This window comes from Coregonus lavaretus, assembly GCF_964263955.1.
Source record: "Coregonus lavaretus genome assembly, chromosome: 4".
NCBI classification, from domain to species: Eukaryota; Metazoa; Chordata; class Actinopteri; order Salmoniformes; family Salmonidae; genus Coregonus; species Coregonus lavaretus.
In genome coordinates this window covers 32991835-33015480 of record NC_139991.1, presented here as the reverse complement: position 1 = coordinate 33015480, position 23646 = coordinate 32991835, and the positions used below count along the sequence as shown (strand labels likewise).

The window sequence follows — 23646 nt, the reverse complement described above, 5'->3', positions numbered from 1 at the left end:
TTATAATTTCGTTTTGACAGGCCTAAAGAAACATTGTGGAAATAAGAAAATATATTTAAAAGAAGAAATGAGCTATAAATAAATTGTTTATTACGTTACTAGTCTGCTTAGTAGCCAGATAAATGCTGCCACGCGAGTGGTCATGTGCTGAACACATGGACAGCTTAGATATTCTTGGAAAAAGTGAAATTTGGAAATAGAGCTGCACCTCTTCAATTTTGAGTTATTTGACAAAGGTAAGTGTCATAGAAACTGCCGAATATGCTCTCTGACACTGAAACATTTTACCTGCATGTGATTCTGAAGGATGATTTGATAAAGTGATGTTCCTTTCCCTGCATCTGTCAATTACAAGATGCGACAATCTCTTCATGTACAATTTGACAACTGATAATACTGTCACTCAGACTATTGTCAATGTAATATTGTCTAACTCCTATTATGTGTGAAATTAGTTTCAGTATAGTTTAGGTGTAGTTTTGATGGGCCGGCTGTAGTTTTGATGCAGGCTGATTGGCAGTCTGTTTCCCCTAGCTCATCAACTTGGTCAAGGATATGTTTTGCATTTTTCTAAAGGCCTACTGCAACACATAGCATGTTTTCGTTTCCCGTACAGTAAATGTGATTTAGTAATAGCGTTATAGTAAATAAAACAGTCCGTAACAGCTTATTTTTTACAAAGTAAAGTGTAAAAGAGAATGGTATCAACCCGCAAGGCGCGCAGTCAAATTATTAACGTGAGTCATCATTACACTATTGTTGTTCTAAATTAAAATCAACCTCTTCACCCTCATTATCATTCCGTTAGGCCTAATTTAAATTAGATTGTGAAGTAATGTGCACAATTATCGCCCATTCATCCATTTGTCATTCATTCAGTGAGGAGAGAGAGAGACACATTAGCACCTGGCTGGTTTCAAACGTCCTACAGCACATCGTCTATGGCGGTTCTGGTGTTAAGAGGTGAGCCAAACCAGTAAACCCAACGCAACTAAAGATGATCAACAGAGGGAAGGAGATTTAAAACATCAAACAGTCGTAGTTCAGTACCACATTGAAAATCTATCTATTACAGTACAAGAAGAGAGGCACAAGTTGGCACCGCATCAGCCAGCCACAAAGATAGAGATTTAAAATTGTAGCCATAGGCCTACTGGCATGCCTCTATAAAACTGTAGCCATGCTGGCATGTCTCTTTGAGCCCTATTTCTATCCTACCCTCAGCTTCTTTGGACACAATGAGTTTGTGTTTGTGCTCTGGTGCTATGCTTGCGGGTCATAGCTAACTGGCAGGCTACCTAATGGGCAGGAGGGGAGGGGAGGGGAGGGGGGGGCGGGGGGGGGGTGTCCATGTATCTGCCTGCCTAAGCCTGGACATTTAGCGCCTGCCAATGCCTCCCAGCCATCCAGGCCCTTCACCCACGGCCCTCTCTCCCCGCAGTTCCTAGGCCTGTTGGCACTTGCTGTGATAACTCAATGATCCTGGTCCTCCCAGCGCCTTCCTGCCAAAACCTGCTACCCTTCCCTTCCTGTGTTCAGTTCCCATTGACAGCACTAACAAACCCTTTCTCTCGCTCTCCTACTGGATCTAAAATGCTCCTCTTCTGGAGTGGTTCAGTGTGCTCTCTTTTCTCTTCCAGGATGAGTCATCCAATTTATGTGTCGCTGTCACCTCAGATCAAGTTTGGTTTGGGGTGAGGATGTCCTGAGAGTTATAGACTAGAACACCTTGCAGATTGTCCCAGCCAAAACATGTTTTGCGTCGACCCCAGGAAGAGTAGCAGCTGCTTTCGCAACAGCTAATGGGGATCCTAATAATAAAAATAAACAGGACATGTCAGTTCCACTGTTTATTTTGTACACAGCACAACACGATCTATCAATAGACTCACTTCTATTCTATTCATAATTCAGTTCGTTCCAAAACAGACTAACGTGCCTTCCAGATCCATGGCCTTTACAAAATTGCCCAGGAAGATGAATTAGACATTCTCTACAGATACCATTACACTCAAGGAGAACACCAGATGTATGTAGTTCTGTCCCCCTCTCATGTTCTGTGTGGACCCCAGGAAGAGTAGCTGCGGCTTTCACAACAGCTAATTGAGATCCTAATAAAATACAAATAATAATAGATCTATATTTCCAACATAGCCACAGCAGCATCTGCATTTTGATTCTGTAAAAGCAGTGACGATCGTCTCTGTGACATGTGGTATTTGGTAGCATGTGTCATCATGCAGGCTTTGTTGTAACACAATACTGAGACCGCAGAAGCAGCCACTTTCTGTGATGCTGCCTGACAGATGTCTGATGTCTACTCCACTATAAATAATGGGACAAGCGGAGCTTCGGTTTGGCTACAGATGTGACAGTAGCGTGACATGACATCATACTTAAGACTGTTGCGTGGGTGTGGAATCCCTCTAAGGAGCACCAACACAAAAGTAACCTTAACCGGTCCAGTCCAAAATACTAACTATTCTTCCTCCAGACATAGGATGTTGTTTGAGTAGGGGGTGCAGACCAAAAAAATTAATAACCATTAATAACATTTATAATAAAGCATTGCATGCATCTATGCAGATTAACAAATACAAATCCTAATGTGATGAGTAGCCTAAGCATAGTACAAAATTCAGTAATAGTATCACTGCAGCCTAAGTTAATTTAACTGGTTGTTTGCAAAAAAGCCTGTTGTGAACAGCACGCACATTTCTTCGTACTGTATAATTACAACACGTTTGTGTGTGTGTGAGAGAGAGAGCGAGAGAAATGAGAGGGGTGTTGTAACTAAATTAGTAAACACAAGATTGTGGCAAATAAAACTGAGCACAAAAATAAAATGGTTTTGGGACCAAGAACAGCTATGCGAGCCATCACAGAGAAAAGCTCTCACCTACGTGTATGACATGGCCCGGAGTAGGCCTGCGAGCCGATGGTGAGAGTACCATGTTCCTTATTTGATATTGTTCCCTTTCCCTGCCGCACTCCCAGCACCTCTACTTCCTGCGGCTATGCCTCCAGATGGACTCTCTTAAGGACTAGAATCTAGAACTCTTTAACTAGTTCTAGAAGCGTTAGAAGCTTCAGTTTAGGAAGCAACGTCCATGTTTACATAGAGCGACAGATCCATTATAATGTCTGACAGTGGCAGCTTATATTATGCAAAACCTGTTATGCAACATGTTATGAGGTTTCCTTTTCATAAAGGACAACATACTGCAAGTGAACATGAAACCTACTATGAGAATCTACATGAAAATCATGACAACCTAGGCTTATAAGAAAAAACCTTGAGGACATTTAAATATGGCTAGCGTTGATTGTTTTAATGAAAATAAAAATGCTGAGAAACTGCAGCCGATATAATAATAATAATACTAAGCCATTTAGCAGACGCTTTTATCCAAAGCGACTTACAGTCATGTGTGCATAAATGTTTACGTATGGATGGTCCCGGGGATCGAACCCACTACCCTGGCGTTACAAGCGCCATGCTCTACCAATTGAGCTACAGAACACAAAATTCACTTAACAGTCACTCCCTGAGCGGAGCTAGAGACAGAAAGAACACTATGCTCCCTCCGATATACACTGAACAAAAATATAAACGCAACATGTAAAGTGTTGGTCCCATGTTTCATGAGCTGAAATAATAGATCCCCGACATTTTCCATATGCACAAAAAACGTATTTCTCTCAAATGTTGTGCACAAATTTGTTTACATCCCTGTTTGTAAGCATTTCTTCTTTGCCAAGATAATCCATCCACCTGACAGGTGTGGCATATCAAGAAGTTGATTAAACGGCATGATCATTACACAGGTGCACCTGGTGCTGGGGACAATAAAAGGCCACTATAAAATGTGCAGTTTTGTCACACAACACAATGCCACAGATGTCTCAAGTTTTGAGGGAACGTACAATTGGCATGCTAACTGCAGGAATGTCCACCAGAGCTGTTACCATAGAATTGAATGTTAATTTCTCTACCATAAGCCACATCCAACATCGTTTTAGAGAATTTCGCAGTACGTCCAACCAGCCTCACAACTACAGACCATGTGTATGGCGTCATGTGGGCGAGTGGTTTGCTGTTGTCAACGTTGTGAACAGAGTGCCCCATGGTGGCGGTGGGGTTATGGTATGGGCAGGCATAAGCTAGGACAACGAACACAATTGCTTTTTATCGATGGCAATTTAAATGCACAGAGATACTGTGACGAGATCCTGAGGCCCATTGTGAGGCCCCTTTTTTTTTAGGGCATCTGTGACCAACAGATACATATCTGTATTACAAGTCATCCATAGATTAGGGCCTAATTTATTTATTTAAATTGACTGATTTCCTTATGTGAACTGTAACTCAGTGAAATCTTTGAAATTGTTGCGTTTATATTTTTGTTCAGTATAATTACTGGGTTCAGGATCCGTGCTGAGCCTGCAAGTCAACCTAAAGTGACCACAGTAAAGGGAAATTAAGGGTCAGCCCTAGTAAAAGGGTATATTTAGACAGTGATGGAGTACTTTTTCAAAACAACACACCCTTTACCAGGTCACATGGGCAAAGAAAAAAGTATCCTGGTATCCCTAGTAGCGGTGTGTGTTTGCGCAGAAGAATTAGCTCCTGCTAGTTGGGTTGAGCGTTGGCTCCCTGTCAAGAGAAAAACTCACTTCTGTAGGAAGCTAAATTGTAAAACATAATTACCATGTACACTTTCTCTTTAAAGTTGAAAAGAACAAACTTTATATCACCATCTGCTACTGCTAAATTAGAAAGAGTTGGTTAGTGGCCAACGTCGGTCACCTAGAAAAGGAACAACTAGAGGGGGTAACTATACCGCATCCCATATTAATGGATCTAGTGGACATTCTATAGAGACAGATGTAGCTGCAATTGTCATTGACACACACATATAGGCTACACACAGAATTAGAAGGCTTGTGTGACCATGGTCGGTCACCTAGAAAAGAAACCGAGAGTGTAGCTAACTATTCTGCTTATGGATCTAGAGGCATTCTATAGCGAAACTGATGTGGCTGCCATTGTCGTTCACACATATAGTACAGTTCACACACAGCATGCCCTCCTGCTGCCATTCAGGGCATTCTCCCACCACTTTTACTGTAACACTAATGACTGGTCTGTCCTTCACAAGGTGCTTTAAAAGGTACCATTGACAAACTCAGAGCAGAGGTACCAGTAAGAACAGAGTGGTAGCTAGTGCATGATTCTAGAATCGAGTGGTATTCTACAATAAGAACATCAGAGGTGATACAAAGTTTTCCACTCAGCTAGTTATAATCTTACTTCCTGTGCTATACAGCCTGGTAACTCACCACAGCTAAAGCAATAAGGGCTTTAAATGGTACCTCAGAAAAGTGCCTAAACAGTACCACTAATGCAGAGCCTCTTACTGAACTGACAGCGGCGAGCGATTCAAAGTGATTCAAAGAGAGGATAAATCCTAAAAGGCATAAACAGTAATAGTACTCCAGTTTGCAGTCGAGTAAGTGTCGGTAGGTCACTAGCTAGCATTCGTGGAATACCCCACTGGCAGTAATAGCACTTTCGATGGGTCTATTTTCTTAAAGGCAATTGTGATAGGTTACTCAGAGCTCAGGGCGTACTCCGCCCAGGGCCAGGGACTATTTTGGGAGCTGTGAAAGAGCAGAGGCAGCCCTGAGGCCTTGTGGTGCTCTTGGTTGTGTTAGCCAAGGGCAGGTGCCCATAAAGTGTGGCCCACAGCATGGGCTGAGCTGGGGCCAGGGAAGGAGGGAGAGATTGAGGGAGAGGGGAAAAGGAGAGAGGAGAGGGAGACTGATAGCGGAAGAGGGAGGAAGGAGAGCGGGAGAGGTAGTGAGGAAGAGAAGGAAAGGGAGAGCGGGGATCTGTGGTAAACTTGTTGGGCAGGATCGCTTTCACATCCCAGGCAGACTTAGGCACCGTCCTCCCTCCCACACCTGCTTCAGATATGTGTAAGTGTGTGTGTGCGTGCATGTGTGTTTTGGAGATTCCCTGGCTGGTTCATAGATAGCTACACCCAGCAGTGTGTGATGATCAAATATCAAGAGGTTGAGGCACGTAAACAGCCAGTCATTGAATAGTTCCACGTCTGACTGTTTCTCTACTGCGAGAATGCAGAAATGCCCACGTACTATAGGCATATATACAAAAATAGATCACACCCGATTTAGAACAATACTGGCTGTAAAATTCTTATTGACTCCTATCATGAAATGTACAGTATACTCTGTTCACTGTATACCTGTGGATGCCCAAGCAGGCCCAGAAGGCTTTCTAAAGCATCTTCATCTTTGTTACAGTTTTCCCCACCAGACAAATTAACATTTCATGTGTCTCTGAAACACCCCTAGTAAAAACCCTAGGAAGGCCTAGTGTCTCTCAGAGAGCTGCACCACTCACTGGTCCCAGACTGTTTAAGAGAAGACCTCTTTTCCCTTTCCCCTTTTTACGGTCTTTTCTCTTTTCCTTTTCTCTGTAAGCCATCTTTAGCAGGGCCACCGATTTCATGGTCTGATTTAGTTTCCCAGTGACAAAACTCTTTAGGAGTCCTCCACTGTGAAAAGTCCCATCACCCACTGGCTCTTCAAACACTTCCAGCCTGCCGACCTGGTAGCGACGACCCTGCCGTTTCTACCAAGCGTGTGCAAAGCTGTCATCAAGGCAAAGGGTGGCTACTTTGAAGAATCTCAAATGTAAAATATATTTTGATTTGTTTAACACTTTTTTGGTTACTACATGATTCCATGTGTTATTTCATAGTCTTTATGTCTTCACTATTATTCTACAATGTAAAAATAAAGAAAAACCCTTGAATGAGTAGGTGGGTCCAAACTTTTGACTGGTACTGTATATACTGAACAAAAATATAAACGCAACAATTTCAAGATTTTATTGAGTTACAGTGCATATAAGGAAATCAGTCAATTGAGCAGGCCGAGCAGTTGCCATACCAGGCAGTGATGCAACCAGTCATGAGGCTCTTGATGGTGCAGCTGTAGAACCTTTTGAGGATCTGAAGACCCATGCCAAATCTTTTCAGTCTCCTGAGGGGGAATAGGCATTTTCGTGCCCTCTTCACGACTGTCTTGGTGTGTTTGGACCACAATAGTTTGTTGGTGATGTGGACACCAAGGAACTTGAAGCTCTCAACCTGCTCCACTACAGCCCGTCATTGAGAATGGGGGCGTGCTCAGCCCTCCTTTTCCTGTAGTCCACAATCATCTCCTTTGTCTTGATCACGTTGAGGGAGAGGTTGTTGTCCTGGCACCACACTTCCAGGTCTCTGACCTCCTCCCTATAGGCTGTCTCATCGTTGTCAGTGATCAGGCCTACCACCGCTGTGTCGTCGGCAAACTTAATGATGGTGTTGGAGTCGTGCTTGGCCACGCAGTCATGGGTGAACAGTGAGTACAGGAGGGGACTAAGCATGCACAAATGAGAGGCCCTCGTGTTGAGGATCAGCGTGGCAGATGTGTTGTTGCCTACCCTTACCATCTGGGGGTGGCCCATCAGGAAGTCCAGGATCCAGTTGCAGAGGGAGGTGTTTAGTCGCAGGGTCCTTAGCTTAGTGATGAGCTTTGAGGGCACTATGGTGTTGAACGCTGAGCTGTAGTCAATGAACAGCATTCTCACGTAGGTGTTCCTTTTGTCCAGGTGGGAAAGGGCAGTGTTGAGTGCAATCAAGATTTTGTAATCTTTGGATCTGTTGGGGCGGTATGCAAATTGGAGTGGGTCTATGGTTTCTGGGATGATGGTGTTGATGTGAGTCATGACCAGCCTTTCAAAGCACTTCATGGCTACAGACGTGAGTGCTACGGGTCAGTAGTCATTTAGACAAGTTACCTTGGTGTTCTTGGGCACAGGGACTATGGTGGTCTACTTGAAACATGTAGGTATTAAAAGCTCGGCCAGGGACAGGTTGAAAATATCAGTGAAGACACTTGCCAATTGGTCAGCGCACGCTCAAAGTACATGTCCTGGTAATCCATCTGGCCCTGCGGCCTTATAAATATAGACCTGTTTAAAAGGTCTTGCTCACATCGGCTATGGCGAGCGTGATCACACAGTCATCCGGAACAGCTGGTGCTCTCATGCATGCTTCTGTGTTGCTTGCCTCGAAGCATGCATAGAAGTAATTTAGCTCGTCTGGTAGGCTTGTCACTGGGCAGCTCGCGGCTGGGCTTGCCTTCGTAGTCCATAATAGTTTGCAAGCCCTGCCACATCCAACGAGCATCGGAGCCGGTGTAGTAGGATTCAATCTTAGTCCTGTATTTACGCTTTGCCTGTTTGATGGTTCGTCTGAGGGCATAGCGGAATATCTTATAAGCGTCCGGGTTAGAGTCCCGCTCCTTGAAAGCGTTAGCTCTACCCTTTAGCTCAGTGCGGATGTCACCTGTAATCCATGGCATCTGGTTGGGGTATGTACGTACGGTCACTGTGGGGAAAATGTCATCGATGCACTTATTGCCATCGGATGAGTCCCGGAACATATTCCAGTCTGTGCTAGCAAAACCATCCTGAAGCTTAGCATCTGCGTCATCTGACCACTTCCGTATTAAGCAAGTTACTGTTACTTCCTGCTTTAGTTTTTGCTTGTAATCAGGAGGATAGAATTATGGTCAGATTTGCCAAATGGAGGGCAAGGGAGAGCTTTGTACGCGTCTCTGTGTGTGGAGTACAGGCTATTTCCTGCCACTTTTCCACAGTGTCTGTGCACTGAAAAATAGAAGAGAAAACACAATGTATTTTAGAGGGTGGTAGCCCAGAGTTATTACATCAACCCACAGGATCCAGAGATCATGTCAAACATGAATGAACTCGTCACACTGCTTACAGTACAAATGGTAGACACATCCGGTGATGGCAGATCAAAATAGACAAGGTAAACAAATGTCTGACCAACCTCAAAGCAAATCACTCAAGTCAATAGAACACACACCAATTCACATGATGACCATATGTCCAGATTAACATTTACACACGAAAACATACCTTTAGGTATTTGTCTTTCAAAACCTGGTAGATTGCTCTGCAGGTGTCTGGGACAATACCTCAAATTGAAGACACTCCCACACAAAACAGGTAGGCCAGGCTCCAGTAGCTTTTCTATGTGAATACTGATTAGCTACACAACTAAACAAAACCAAGATTCAACATTTTCATATGTTATAACCAACCAACATTGTTTGACAATAGCTAGCTAGCCAAGTGTGTTGTACAAGGACACTGAGTGTACAAAACATTAGGAACACCTGCTCTTTCTATGACAGACTCACCAGGTGAATACTATGTCCGTTATTGATGTCACCTGTTAAATCCACTTCAAATCAGTGGAGATGAAGGGGAGGCGACAGGTTAAAGAAGGCTTTTAAGCATTGAGACATGGATTGTGTGTGTGTGTGTGCGCCATTCAGAGGGTGAATGGGCAAGACAAAATATTTAAGTGCCTTTGAACAGGGTATGGTACAAGGTCCCAGGCACCTGGGTTTGAGTGTGTCAAGAACTGCAACGCTGCGGGTTTTTTCACGCTCAACAGTTTCCCGTGTGTATCAAGAATGGTCCACCACCCAAAGGACATCCAGCCAACGGCAGGCCTGCGGTAAAAAACGGGTCATTGATGAAGGAGGACAAAGAATTCTGCAGAGCAACAGACGGGCTAGTTAGTTAACTGACAGTCCAGTACAACATTGGTGCCCAAAGACCTATAAAAGAATGCACAACTCGTCGTACCTTGACACGAATGGGGTAAGGCAGCCGACGACCTTACAGAGTTCCACTTCTTTCAGCAAAAAACTGTGATTGCAGTAGCCTAAGAAACAAAAACATGACACTGGAGAATTGGAAAAACATGAATCCCGGTTCCTGCTGTTTCACGCTGATGGAAGGACTAGGGTATGGAGAAAACCACATGAGTACATACATCCATTATGCTGCGTGTCAACATTGCAGGCTGGTGGTGGTGGTGGTGTGATGATGTGGGGTGTGTTTTCATGCCACACATTGGGCCCCTTGATAAAAGTGGAGCAATGTTTGAAAGCCACAGGATATCTGAACATCATTGCCAATCAGGTGCGTCGCTTCATGGCAACAGTGTATCCATCTGCGAATATATTTTTTCCAGCAGGATAATGCCCCATGCCACAAGGCTAGGATTGTCCAGGAATGGTTCCACAAACATGACAGTGAATTCAGCTTAATGCAGTGGCCTGCCCAGTCACCAGATCTCAATCTAATTGCATATCTGTGGTATCAGATGGAACGAGCTATTCAGAGTAGAGATCCACTACGAGCCAACTTGACAACTGTGGGAAGCATTGGAGTCGACATGGGCCAGCATATCTGTAGAACACTTTCGACGCCTTGTAGAGTCCATACCCCAACAAATTGAGGCTGTTCTGAGGGCAAAAGTGGGAAGGTCAATTAGGAAAGTGTTCCTAGTGTTTTGTACACTCAGTGTATATGCAATCTTTGGTATAGCTACAACATTAGCTACATTAAGCTATCTATTTACCCTGGCTGAAAATGTTGCGCTGCTCAAGTTACTTCACCAGCTTACGTTACTAGCTAGCTATTATTATTATTATTATTATATCTAAAAGTTTGTGGTATCTTTCAAAAAACTTTATTAGCTTACCCGCTGCCAAGAAGCGCATCGTTATCATGAGACGTTCCCCACTGAGATGCAATCCCTGTAGTTTGTATTCTGCCTCTGGATGTGTGGAGTGACCCACTCTTTGTGGAACTGCTCAGGAAAGAGTTGGACAAAATTCTTGAAAATCAGACATTTCATGTGATTCCAGCTCACAGCAAAGGTTTGGATATGCACCTTGAGTCAGTCGCTGCAGTATCAATGACAACTCATTTTCTGCACTTGACAAATCTTTCGTCTTAGTCTTTTCTTTTCCTCCTCAATCAACGAAAGGCCTAATAAAGCTGATAAAGCTTTTCTTCACTCCCCCCTGGCATTGCAACATCTGATCGTCCGGTTCCCCTTTTGGGAGTAAGAAAGGAAAGCGTCTGCCACCTACTGGTCTGGAGTATACGTACGAACTTCGGCCGGACTCTGTTCAGAGGTGCTAAATACTCTGCTGGTGAACGGTAGACAATCCTATTTAATTTTTTTATTTAACCTTTATTTAACCAGGTAAGCCAGTTGAGAACAAGTTCTCATTTACAACTGCGACCTGGCAAGTCGATGTGTAAGTCTGACCCTTTAACCTCCTGGGGCTGGGAGCCAATTTACATCTTAAGAAAAATGTCAGGTTTAGAGTTACTTTGAGGTGCTTTACAAACGCTATTTGGGTCATGGTAACAAGGATCCTTTCCCCATTGTTTTCCGCTCAACAACGATAATGCTAAGCTCTAGCTAAGTAAACAACAACATATTGGGTCTCTGACACTGGTTACATCAACTTATTTCTAGGTAGGCTCATGAGGTCAGGTTACAATTGAGCATAATACATTAACAACATGAAATACGCTAAAGAAAATACAACATTGCAGAGACGTCATCAATCAATCAATCAAATGTATTAATAAAGCCCTTTTTACATCAGCAGACGTCACAAAGTGCTATACAGAAACCCAGCCTAAAACCCCAAACAGCAAGCAATGCAGATGTAGAAGCACGGTGGCTAGGAAAAACTCCCTAGAAAGGCAGATCCTAGGAAGAAACCTAGAGTGGAACCAGGCTCTGTGGGGTGGCCAGTCCCCTTCTGGCTGTGCCAGGTGGAGATTATAACAGTACATGGCCATTAAGGCCAGATTTTTCTCCAAGATGTTCAAACGTTCATAGATGACCAGCAGGGTCAAATAATAATCACAGTGGTTGTAGAGGTTGCAACAGCTCAGTACATCAGGAGTAAATGTCACTTGGCTTTGCATAGCTAGGCATTTAGAGGTTGAAATAGCAGGTGCGATAGAGAGAGAGTTGAAAACAGCAGGTCTGAGACAAGGTAGCACGTCCGGTGAACAGGTCAGGGTTCCATAGCCGCAGGCAGAGGAGTGAAAACTGGAGCAGCAGCACAATCAGGTGGACTGGGGACAGCAAAGAGTCATCAGGCCAGGTAGTCCTGAGGCATGGTCCTAGGGCTCAGGTCCTCCGGGAGGGGAGGGAGAGAGGGAGAGAGAGAATTAGAGGGAGCATACTTAAATTCACACAGGACACCGGATAAGACAGGAGAATAACACCAGATATAACAGACTGACCCTAGCCCCCCGGCACATAGACTATTGCAGCATAAACACTGGAGGCTGAGACAACTGTGGCCCTGTCCGACGATACCCTCGGACAGGGCCAACCAGGCAGGATATAACCCCACCCACTTTGCCAAAGCACAGCCCCCACACCACCAGAGGTGGTCATACATGCAAAGTATTGAAATTAGGGTTGGGCGGTATCCAGATTTTCATATCGTCATACCATCCTTATTTCATCCCGGGATTTACGGTATTACCGGCTTAATAGACCAGGGGGGCACCAAAAAAATACCATTGGGCATCTCTTACCACAATACTAACAAAATTAGCACAAGTAATAGCGAACTTCCATGGAATGTCATTTTTGGTGAGTTTGGACATTTACAAGCGAATGTGAATGAGAGACACTGTGCAAATGAACAAAGTTTTGACGCATGCTTGGCTTTAGGAAGAACGGTACTGGCTTTGAAGCAGCATGTGTACACGCTGTGTCTCTGTGGCGTCGCTAGGGCAATGGGCCTGCCTGATCTGCTCGGAGAAGATGGGGGAGGAGCAGAAGGGCCGAGAACAGAGAGGAGAAAAAACATAAGGAACTCAAAAGATAACAGTGGCAGCTGTACAGATAACTCATCCAAAGGGCTTTGACTTCTCAAACACGGCAGAAAGTTTACACAATATGATGCCCCATCACCTTATTAATTCAGTAACTTACAGTACTTAGATAACTAGCAGATTAAATTTATGGGTCACGTTAACTCAAAATGATTCATTTTTCACACAGGAAAACAAGATTACGCATAAGAAATCTCTTGCTGCGTTTTGTAAACGTAGAACAAATATTATTCTTATTGTCATTTCTGCTTGGCAACAGACTCATATTGTTTTAGTTGCACTTCTCCACTTGGATGAAAACTGGCATTCTATCAGCAGACAGCGGTCTGACTGATGTGTAGCTACTTTTCTCTGGTACTTTTCTCGGTGTAGCCAGCCTACTTTTCTCTGGTAAAATGCAAGACTAACTTTAAGCAAAACATTAGGAAATGTAACTGGCTAGGGTTAGATAAGAAATATGGATGGCCATTAGAAACATGATGACAATGCATTGTTTTTGTAAAAAATACATTGCTTTTTCATTGTGAGCGGATTTACTTGTGTGGCTTTCAATACACAGCTGGACTCACCTGCTCCCGCTTTCTCCCGTTGTGCTATTTACAAAACACACGTGACTGGCTCAACTGTTCTGGGGAACTATGGTAAGCTTCATAATCTAATAAAAAGCATGAGCTGGCACACACCCAGAGAACATCACTTAGTGTAGAGGTGCTATAAGCTATAAAAACAAATAAAGAGAGACGCACACTCTGTATAAACTCCCAGTAATTTATTGGGTAAGAAACCCAATAAGGTGGTTTCTTACCCAATAAATTACTGGGAGTTTATACAGAGTGTGCGTCTCTCTTTATTTGTTTTTATAGTTTCATAATCTAAAATAATGTGACAGGTGAAATTAACGCGATCTGCTTCATCTCCTAAGGTATTGCACAAGTTGACTGCAGGTATTTACTTAAAAAGTAGCTACAAATATTAATATTTTTTGAAAAACTTCAAAGAAATAGTTAAAAAAGGTATTGAAAAACCCTCACGTGGCTATGGCTAATTCCAAATACCCTAGTATACATGGTATACAGCCCAAGCGTAATTGAAATCAAGAGAAAACAAGTCTTAAAAATCCACAGGTGTAACATGTCATTCCACAGAAGAGTGGACAAATCCATTTCAAGCAACACAGAGAGGCCCATGGAAACTCCCAAAGCAGATGGGACAAAGCTTTAGAGGCAGTTTGGGGGAAAATCACATCTTAAATCAACTCATTGGACAAAAGAAAAGGGAGAAAAAAAAATCACTTAATTATGACATCAATTTAGAACAGATTTTTTACGTCACAAATGCTAATCCTAAGTAAAATGGTAGTTATATAAAATCACCCAAGTGTTGTTCAGATCATGCAGAACAGAATTTAAGAGAGAAACAAGTTGTGCAGTGCTAGGAGGATATAGAAGCATGCAGCGTTCGCGTTGCAGCGTGCAAGCCCACCGGGTGGGCGGGAATGGGGATGGGGGGTGTTGTCCTGACCTGTGGCTCTTCAACGAGTCGATGAGAGGCCTTACTAGACAAGAGGCTCCTTCTTTGGGCGAGAATTACACAATTCTCAAGCTATAGGAGAGAGGCAGAAGATTAGAGATGACAGATAGGATGATGCAGTACTGTAGATAGATATGTGTGATGTATAGGAACCTGTCAGGATAGAAGGGATGGGCAGAACTGATGAACACTGTATATTACATCAGCTGTCACCCCAGCACATGTAGCGTAATACATACAATAATAGACAGCCAGAAGATGCAAAAATATCAGCCATAGCACAACCCACTGCCCATGACTCGAGGCTAGTTTAATTATGAACTTACACTGCACCAGTGGTAGGCTGTAATAACATTGAGAGGATTTAGGGGAACATTTAATCATTCAGTGAAATCATTAGTTTGGTGACAGCTGTCTGTGTTTTTAGATGTAGTGACAACCTTTTTATAACTAAAGGACAATCATATAGCCTGGTCCCAGAACTCTATCCAACCCCATGAGAGCATCTGTAATGGTATAATGGCTACAGCCCTTATGGCTACATATTTGGGAATGTTAGAGAACCAGTTACAGTGCGTTTGGAAAGTATTCAGACCCCTTCAAGGCTGTAATCACTGCCAAAAGGTGCTTCAACAAAGTACTGGTCCAAACACACCAAGACAGCACAAACCCTATTCCCCCTCAGGAGCCTGAAAATATTTTTCATGGATCCTCAGATCCTCAAAAAGTTCTACAGCTGCACCATCGAGAGCATCCTGACTAGTTGCGTCACTGCCTGGTATGGCAACTGCTCGGCCTCCGACCACAAGGCACTACAGAGGATAGTGCGTACGGCCCAGTACATCACTGGGGCCAAGCTTCCTTCCATCCAGGACCTCTCTACCAGGCGGTGTCAGTGGAAGGCCATCAAAATTGTCAAGGACTCAAGCCATCCTAGTCAGACTGTTCTCTATGCTACAGCACAGCAAGCGGTACCGGAGCGCCAAGTCTAGGTCCAAAAGGCTTCTTTACAGCTTCTACCCCCAAGCTAATCATGGCTACCCGGACTATTTGCATTGTCCCCCCACCCCCTCTTTTACGCTGCTGTTACTGTTTATTAACTATGCATAGTCACTTTAACTCTACCCACATGTACATATTACCTCAATTACCTGCCAGTATGAAAAAATATTTTTTTTTAAATGTATGCATTCACTAACTGTAAGTCGGTCTGGATAAGAGCATCTGCTAAATGACTAAAAATGTAATTATTTGTTATTTTAATTTTTTACTTATCTATTTTTTACTTAACACTTACTTTTCTTAAAACTGCATTGTTGGTTAAGGGCTTGTAAGTAAGCATTTCACTGTAAGGTCTACACCTGTTTTATTCGGCGCATGTGGCAAATCAACTTTAATTTGAGTAAAGGGTCTGAATATTTATGTAAATGTGATATTTCCGTTTTTTATTTTAATACATTTGCAAACATTTCTAAAAACCTCTTTTTGCTTTGTCACTATGGTGTAGTGTGTGTAGATTGTGAGGGAAATAAATGTAATCCATTTTAGAATAAGGCTGTAACGTAACAAAATGTGAAAAAAGTATTGGTCTGAATACTTTCAGAATGAACTGTATATAATGTAGAAGTCATAGAACTGCTAGGCCTAAGGCAAAATAACCTGTTGCTACAGAATGTTAAACCATATTCTGGGAAAGTTCTATGTTAACATAATATAGCCATGTGTTGTCGTTTTTTGTTCAGCTGTCAGACGTGAGATTATTCCCATGGCCCAATATCATTTTGAAACAAACATAATATTCCAAATGTGTTCCACAAAAGGAAACAGATTTTCTGAAATAGTCAGTAAATGAGTGTCCAACAAACAAATAATAAATCATAAAAAAAAATTTTTCCTCGCATATATACATACAGTGAGGGAAAAAAGTATTTGATCCCCTGCTGATTTTGTACGTTTGCCCACTGACAAAGAAATTATCAGTCTATAATTTTAATGGTAGGTTTATTTGAACAGTGAGAGACAGAATAACAACAAAAAAAAATCAAAAATGTTATAAATTGATTTGCATTTTAATGAGGGAAATAAGTATTTGACCCCCTCTCAATCAGAAAGATTTCTGCCTCCCAGGTGTCTTTTATACAGGTAACGAGCTGAGATTAGGAGCACACTCTTAAAAGGAGTGCTCCTAATCTCAGCTTGTTACCTGTATAAAAAACACCTGTCCACCGAAGCAATCAATCAGATTCCAAACTCTCCACCATGGCCAAGACCAAAGAGCTCTCCAAGGATGTCAGGGACAAGATTGTAGACCTAAACAAGGCTGGAATGGGCTACAAGACCATCGCCAAGCAGCTTGGTGAGAAGGTGACAACAGTTGGTGCGATTATTCGCAAATGTAAGAAACACAAAAGAACTGTCAATCTCCCTCGGCCTGGGGCTCCATGCAATGGAGTTGCAATGATCATGAGAACGGTGAGGAATCAGCCTAGAACTACACGGGAGGATCTTGTCAATGATCTCAAGGCAGCTGGGACCATAGTCACCAAGAAAACAATTGGTAACACACTACGTCGTGAAGGACTGAAATCCTGCAGCGCCCGCAAGGTCCCCCTGCTCAAGAAAGCACATATACAGGGCCGTCTGAAGTTTGCCAATGAACATCTGAATGATTCAGAGGAGAACTGGGTGAAAGTGTTGTGGTCAGATGAGACCAAAATGGAGCTCTTTGGCATCAACTCAACTCGCCGTGTTTGGAGGAGGAGGAATGCTGCCTATGACCCCAAGAAAACCATCCCCACTGTCAAACATGGAGGTGGAAACATTATGCTTTGGGGGTGTTTTTCTGCTAAGGGGACAGGACAACTTCACCGCATCAACGGGACAATGGACGGGGCCATGTACCGTCAAATCTTGCGTGAGAACCTCCTTCCCTCAGCCAGGGCATTGAAAATGGGTCGTGGATGGGTATTCCAGCATGACAATGACCCAAAACACACGGCCAAGGCAACAAAGGAGTGGCTCAAGAAGAAGCACATTAAGGTCCTGGAGAGGCCTAGCCAGTCTCCAGACCTTAATCCCATAGACAATCTGTGGAGGGAGCTGAAGGTTCGAGTTGCTAAACGTCAGCCTCGAAACCTTAATGACTTGGAGAAGATCTGCAAAGAGAAGTGGAACAAAATCCCTCCTGAGATGTGTGCAAACCTGGTGGCCAACTACAAGAAACGTCTGTGATTGCCAACAAGGGTTTTAACCACCAAGTACTAAATCATGTTTTGCAGAGGGGCCAAATACTTATTTCCCTCATTAAAATGCTAATCAATTTATAACATTTTTGACATGCGTTTTTCTGGATTATTTTGTTGTGATTCTGTCTCTCACTGTTCAAATAAACCTACCATTAAAATTACAGGCTGATCATGTCTTTGTCAGTGGGCAAACGTACAAAATCAACAGGGCATCAAATACTTTTTCCCCTCACTGTACATACATACATACATACATACATACATACATACACAAACACACACACACATATTTACATATATCCTTTTTATAAATATATTCCCCTTTATTACTTTCCAACCCCACCACCCCTCCCCTAATTGGAGTAAACTAGTGAACAACAACGCTTAGGCCTCTACTTCTAGCTTATATATACTATATACATTTTATGGACACAGTCAATTTTATAATAATTCTATTTTGTTTGTTTTTACTCCTGAACTTCCTCCACCCTCAACCTCGTCAATCATTTTCATGATGTCCATCCGGTTTGCTTCTATATGCCATATTGTTATTTTTATTTTTTATTTTTAGGGGGTAGATCAGCTTTAATATTTCTGATAGATTGTAACTTCCATCAATGTAATTGTCTGCATCACTTCCAATCCTCCATATGTTTTTTTTTCCCCTTGCAAATAAATAAATAAATAAATATATACAGTGGGGAGAACAAGTATTTGATACACTGCCGATTTTGCAGGTTTTCCTACTTACAAAGCATGTAGAGGTCTGTACTTTTTATCATAGGTACACTTCAACTGTGAGAGACGGAATCTAAAACAAAAATCCAGAAAATCACATTGTATGATTTCTAAGTAATTAATTTGCATTTTATTGCATGACATAAGTATTTGATCACCTACCAACCAGTAACAATTCCGGCTCTCACAGACCTGTTAGCTTTTCTTTAAGAAGCCCTCCTGTTCTCCACTCATTACCTGTATTAACTGCACCTGTTTGAACTCGTTACCTGTATAAAAGACACCTGTCCACACACTCAATCAAACAGACTCCAACCTCTCCACAATGGCCAAGACCAGAGAGCTGTGTAAGGACATTAGGGATACAATTGTAGACCTGCACAAGGCTGGGATGGGCTACAGGACAATAGGCAAGCAGCTTGGTGAGAAGGCAACAACTGTTGGCGCAATTATTAGAAAATGGAAGAAGTTCAAGATGACGGTCAATCACCCTCGGTCTGGGGTTCCATGCAAGTTCTCACCTTGTGGGGCATCAAGGATCATGAGGAAGGTGAGGGATCAGCCCAGAACTACAGGGCAGGACCTGGTCAATGACCTGAAGAGAGCTGAGACCACAGTCTCAAAGTTAACCATTAGTAACACACTACGCCGTCATGGATTAAAATCCTGCAGCACACGCAAGGTCCCCCTGCTCAAGCCAGCGCATGTCCAGGCCCGTCTGAAGTTTGCCAATGACCATCTGGATGATCCATAGGAGGAATGGGAGAAGGTCATGTGGTCTGATGAGACAAAAATAGAGCTTTTTGGTCTAAACTCCACTCGCCGTGTTTGGAGGAAGAAGAAGGATGAGTACAACCCCAAGAACACCATCCCAACCGTGAAGCATGGAGGTGGAAACATCATTCTTTGGGGATGCTTTTCTCCAAAGGGAACAGGACGACTGCTCTGTATTGAGGGGAGGATGGATGGGGCCATGTATCGCGAGATCTTGGCCAACAACCTCCTTCCCTCAGTAAGAGCATTGAAGATGGGTCGTGGTTGGGTCTTCCAGCATGACAACGACCCGAAACACACAGCCAGGGCAACAAAGGAGTGGCTCCGTAAGAAGCATCTCAAGGTCCTGTAGTGGCCTAGCCAGTCTCCAGACCTGAACCCAATAGAACATCTTTGGAGGGAGCTGAAAGTCCGTATTGCCCAGCGACAGCTCCGAAACCTGAAGGATCTGGAGAAGGTCTGTATGGAGGAGTGGGCCAAAATCCCTGCTGCAGTGTGTGCAAACCTGGTGAAGACCTACAGGAAACGTATGATCTCTGTAATTGCAAACAAAGGTTTCTGTACCAAATATTAAGTTCTGCTTTTCTGATGTATCAAATACTTATGTCATGCAATAAAATGCAAATTAATTACTTAAAAATCATACAATGTGATTTTCTGGATTTTTTAGATTCCGTCTCTCACAGTGAAAAACATTACAGACCTCTACATGCTTTGTAAGTAGGAAAACCTGCAAAATCGGCAGTGTATCAAATACTTGTTCTCCCCACTGTGTGTGTGTATATATATATATATATATATATATATATATATATATATATATATATATATATATATATATATATATATATATACATATATACACACACACACACATATATATATATATACACACACACACACACACATACACATCCATGCACACACACACAAACACTCTTTTAAATTATATTTCCCTTCATTACTTTCCAACCCCACCACCCCTTCCCCAATTGGAGTAAACAACAACGCTTAGGCCTCTACTTCCAGCCCATACATACTATATACATTTAATGGACACAGTCAAATTCTACAATAATTATATTTTGTTTGTTTTGACTGCTGAACTTCCTCCGATAATTTTCATGATGTCCATCTGGTTTGCTTCTAATATGCCATATTTTTCTAACTGTGCTCTTTCACAAAAGCTCTCAACCTATAACCTATATACTTATTATGGACACAGTATGCTTTACATTAGTTATCTTGTTGTAATTAGTTGTTGTTAGTTGTTATTAGTCCCATCCTTCAGCTTCATTCAAGACCTCCCATCTATCTCTTAACACCATCCAACTATTCCACCCCCCCAAAAGTCAATACTTTGTAGAGCCACCTTTTATAGCAATTACAGCTGCAAGTCTCTTGGGGCATGTCTCTATAAGCTTGGCACATCTAGCCACTGGGATGTTTGCCCATTCTTCAAGGCAAAACTGCTCCAACTCCTTCAAGTTGAATGGGTTCTGCTGGTGTACAGCAATTTTTAAGTCATACCACAGATTCTCAATTGGATTGAGGTCTGGTCTTTGACTAGGCCATTCCAAGAATGTTTCCCCTTAAACCACTCGAGAATTGCTTTAGCAGTATGCTTAGGGTCATTGTCCGGCTGGAAGGTGAAACTCCGTCCCAGTCTCAAATCTCTGGAAGACTGAAACAGGTTTCCCTCAAGAATTTCCCTGTATTTAGCGCCATCCATCATTCCTTCAATTCTGACCAGTTTTCCAGTCCCTGCCGATGAAAAACATTACCACAGCATGATGCTGCCACCACCATGCTTCACTGTGTGGATGGTGTTCTCGGGGTGATGAGAGGTGTTGGGTTTGCGCCAGACATAGCATTTTCCTTGATGGCAAAAAAGCTCAATTTTAGTCTCATCTGACTATAGTACCTGCTTCCATATCTTTGGGGAGTCTCCCACATGCCTTTTGGCAAACACCAAACGTGTTTGCTCATTTCTTTCTTTAAGCAATGGCTTTTATCTTGTCACTCCTCCGTAAAGCCCAGCTCTGTGGAGTGTACGGCTTAAAGTGGTCCTATGGACAGATACTCCAATCTCCGCTGTGGAGCTTTGCAGCTTTTCAGGGATGTCTTTGGTCTCTTTGTTGCCTCTCTGATTAATGCCCTCCTTGCCTGGTCCGTGAGTTTTGGTGGGCGGCCCTCTCTTGGCAGGTTTGTTGTGGTGCCATATTCTTTACATTTTTTTTATAATGGATTTTAAAATGGTGCTCCGTGGGATGTTCAAAGTTTCAGATTTTTTTTTATAACCCAACCCTGACCTGTTTGGAGAGCTCCTTGGTCTTCATGGTGCCGCTTGCTTGGTGGTGCCCCTTGCTTAGTAGTGTTGCAGACTCGTGGGCCTTTCAGAACAGGTGTATATACACTGAGATCATGTGACAGATCATGTGACCCTTAGATTGCACACAGGTGGACTTTATTTATTATGTGACTTCTGAAGGTAATTGGTTGCACCAGATCTTATTTAGGGGCTTCATAGAAAGGGGGTGAATACATATGCACGCACCACTTTTCCGTTATTAATTTTTTTACATTTTTTGAAAGAGGTTATTTTTTCATTTCACTTCACCAATTTGGACTATTTTGTGTATGTCCATTACATGAAATCCAAATAAAAATGTTGTGTACAGTCATGGTCAAAAGTTTTGAGAATGACAAGTATTGGTCTTCACAAAGTTTGCTGCTTCAGTGTTTTTAGATATTTTTGTCAGATGTTACTATGGTATACTGAAGTATAATTACAAGCATTCTATAAGTGTCAAAGGCTTTTATTGAAAATTACATTCAGTTTATGCAAAGAGTCAATATTTGCAGTGTTCAACCTTTTTTTTCAAGACCTCTGCAAACCGCCCTAGCATGCTGTCAATTAACTTCTGGGCCACATCCTGACTGATGGCAGCCCATTCTTGCATAATCAATGCTTGGAGTTTGTCAGAATTTGTGGGTTTTTGTTTGTCCACCTGCCTCTTGAGGATTGACCACAAGTTCTCAATGGGATTAAGGTCTGGGGAGTTTCCTGGCCATGGACCCAAAATGTCGATGTTTTGTTCACCGAGCCACTTAGTTATCACTTTTGCCTTATGGCAAGGTGCTCCATCATGCTGGAAAATGCATTGGTCGTCACCAAACTGTTCTTGGATGGTAGGGAAAAGTTTCTCTCGGAGGATGTGTTGGTACCGTTCTTTATTCATGGCTGTGTTCTTAGGCAAAATTGTGAGTGAGCCCACTCCCTTGGCTGAGAAGCAACCCAACACATGAATGGTCTCAGAACGCTTTACTGTTGGCAGGACACAGGACTGATGGTAGCGCTCACCTTGTCTTCTCCGGACAAGGTTTTTTCCGAATGCCCCAAACAATCGGAAGGGGATTCAGAGAAAATGACTTTACCCCAGTCCTCAGCAGTCCAATCCCTGTACCTTTTGCAGAATATCAGTCTGTCCCTGATGTTTTTCCTGGAGAGAAATGGTTTCCTCATTGCCCTTCTTGACACCAGGCCATCCTCCAAAATTGTTTGCCTCACTGTGCGTGCAAATGCACTCACACCTGCCTGCTGCCATTCCTGAGCAAGCTCTGCACTGGTGGTGCCCCGATCCCGCAGCTGAATCAACTTTAGGAGACGGTCCTGGCGCTTGCTGGACTTTCTTTGTCGCCCTGAAGCCTTCTTCACAACAATTGAACCTCTTTCCTTTAAGTTCTTGATGATCCGATAAATGGTTGATTTAGGTGCAATCTTACTAGCACCAATATCCTTGCCTGTGAAGCCCTTTTTGTGCAAAGCAATGATGACGGCATGTGTTTCCTTGCAGGTAACCATGGTTAACAGAGGATGAACAGTGATTTCAAGCACCACCCTCCTTTTAAAGCTTCCAGTCTGTTATTCTAACTCAATCAGCATGACAGAGTGATCTCCAGCCTTGTCCTCGTCAACACTCTCACCTGTGTTAACGAGAGAATCACTGACATGATGTCAGCTGGTCCTTTTGTGGCAGGGCTGAAATGCAGTGGAAATGTTTTTTGGGGATTTAGTTCATTTTCATGGCAAAGAGGGACTTTGCAATTAATTGCAATTCATCTGATCACTCTTCATAACATTCTGGAGTATATGCAAATTGCCATCATCATAAACTGAGGCAGCAGACTTCTCAAAACTTTTGACCACGACTGTATGCCCATTACATGAAATCCAAATAAAAAATCCATTCAAAATTACAGGTTGTAATGCAACAAAATAGGAAAAACACCAAGGGGGATGAATAATTTTGCAAGGCACTGTATCTGCAGGGTTAGCTCCAGGTAAATATTGCAATCCTTCAGCCATTCCTGGACCTGTGACCAAAAACAAGCTACAAATGGACAGTACCAAAACAAATGATCTAATGATTCTGTCTCTTCGCAGCAGAATCTGCAGAGCTGGGAAGATTGTATCCCCCATATAAATAACATTCTATTGGTAGCAAGAATTTTATA

At 42.8% G+C, this 23646-nt stretch overlaps 1 protein-coding gene across 8 annotated transcripts in view; it reads right to left on the bottom strand.

The window, feature by feature from the left end:
* Positions 1–23646, bottom strand: part of LOC311128500 (semaphorin-4D-like) — a 129123-nt gene that overhangs the window by 34027 nt on the left and 71450 nt on the right. For 2 of the 8 annotated variants that reach the window (XM_084160678.1, XM_084160677.1), the window contains exons 1-3: positions 10665–10735; positions 9951–10425; positions 9761–9839 (exon numbers count right to left, since the gene is read on the bottom strand). The exons of 2 other annotated variants lie outside the window; for them this stretch is intronic. In XM_084160678.1, coding sequence (XP_084016804.1) covers positions 9761–9839; positions 9951–10089 — 218 coding nt within the window. In that variant the 5' untranslated portion in view covers positions 10090–10425; positions 10665–10735. Of the gene's footprint in view, positions 1–9511; positions 9682–9760; positions 9840–9950; positions 10426–10664; positions 10736–14362; positions 14444–23646 lie in introns of those variants that run through there. 4 more of the 8 variants (XM_084160681.1, XM_084160680.1, XM_084160682.1 and 1 more) reach the window with 4 other exon arrangements.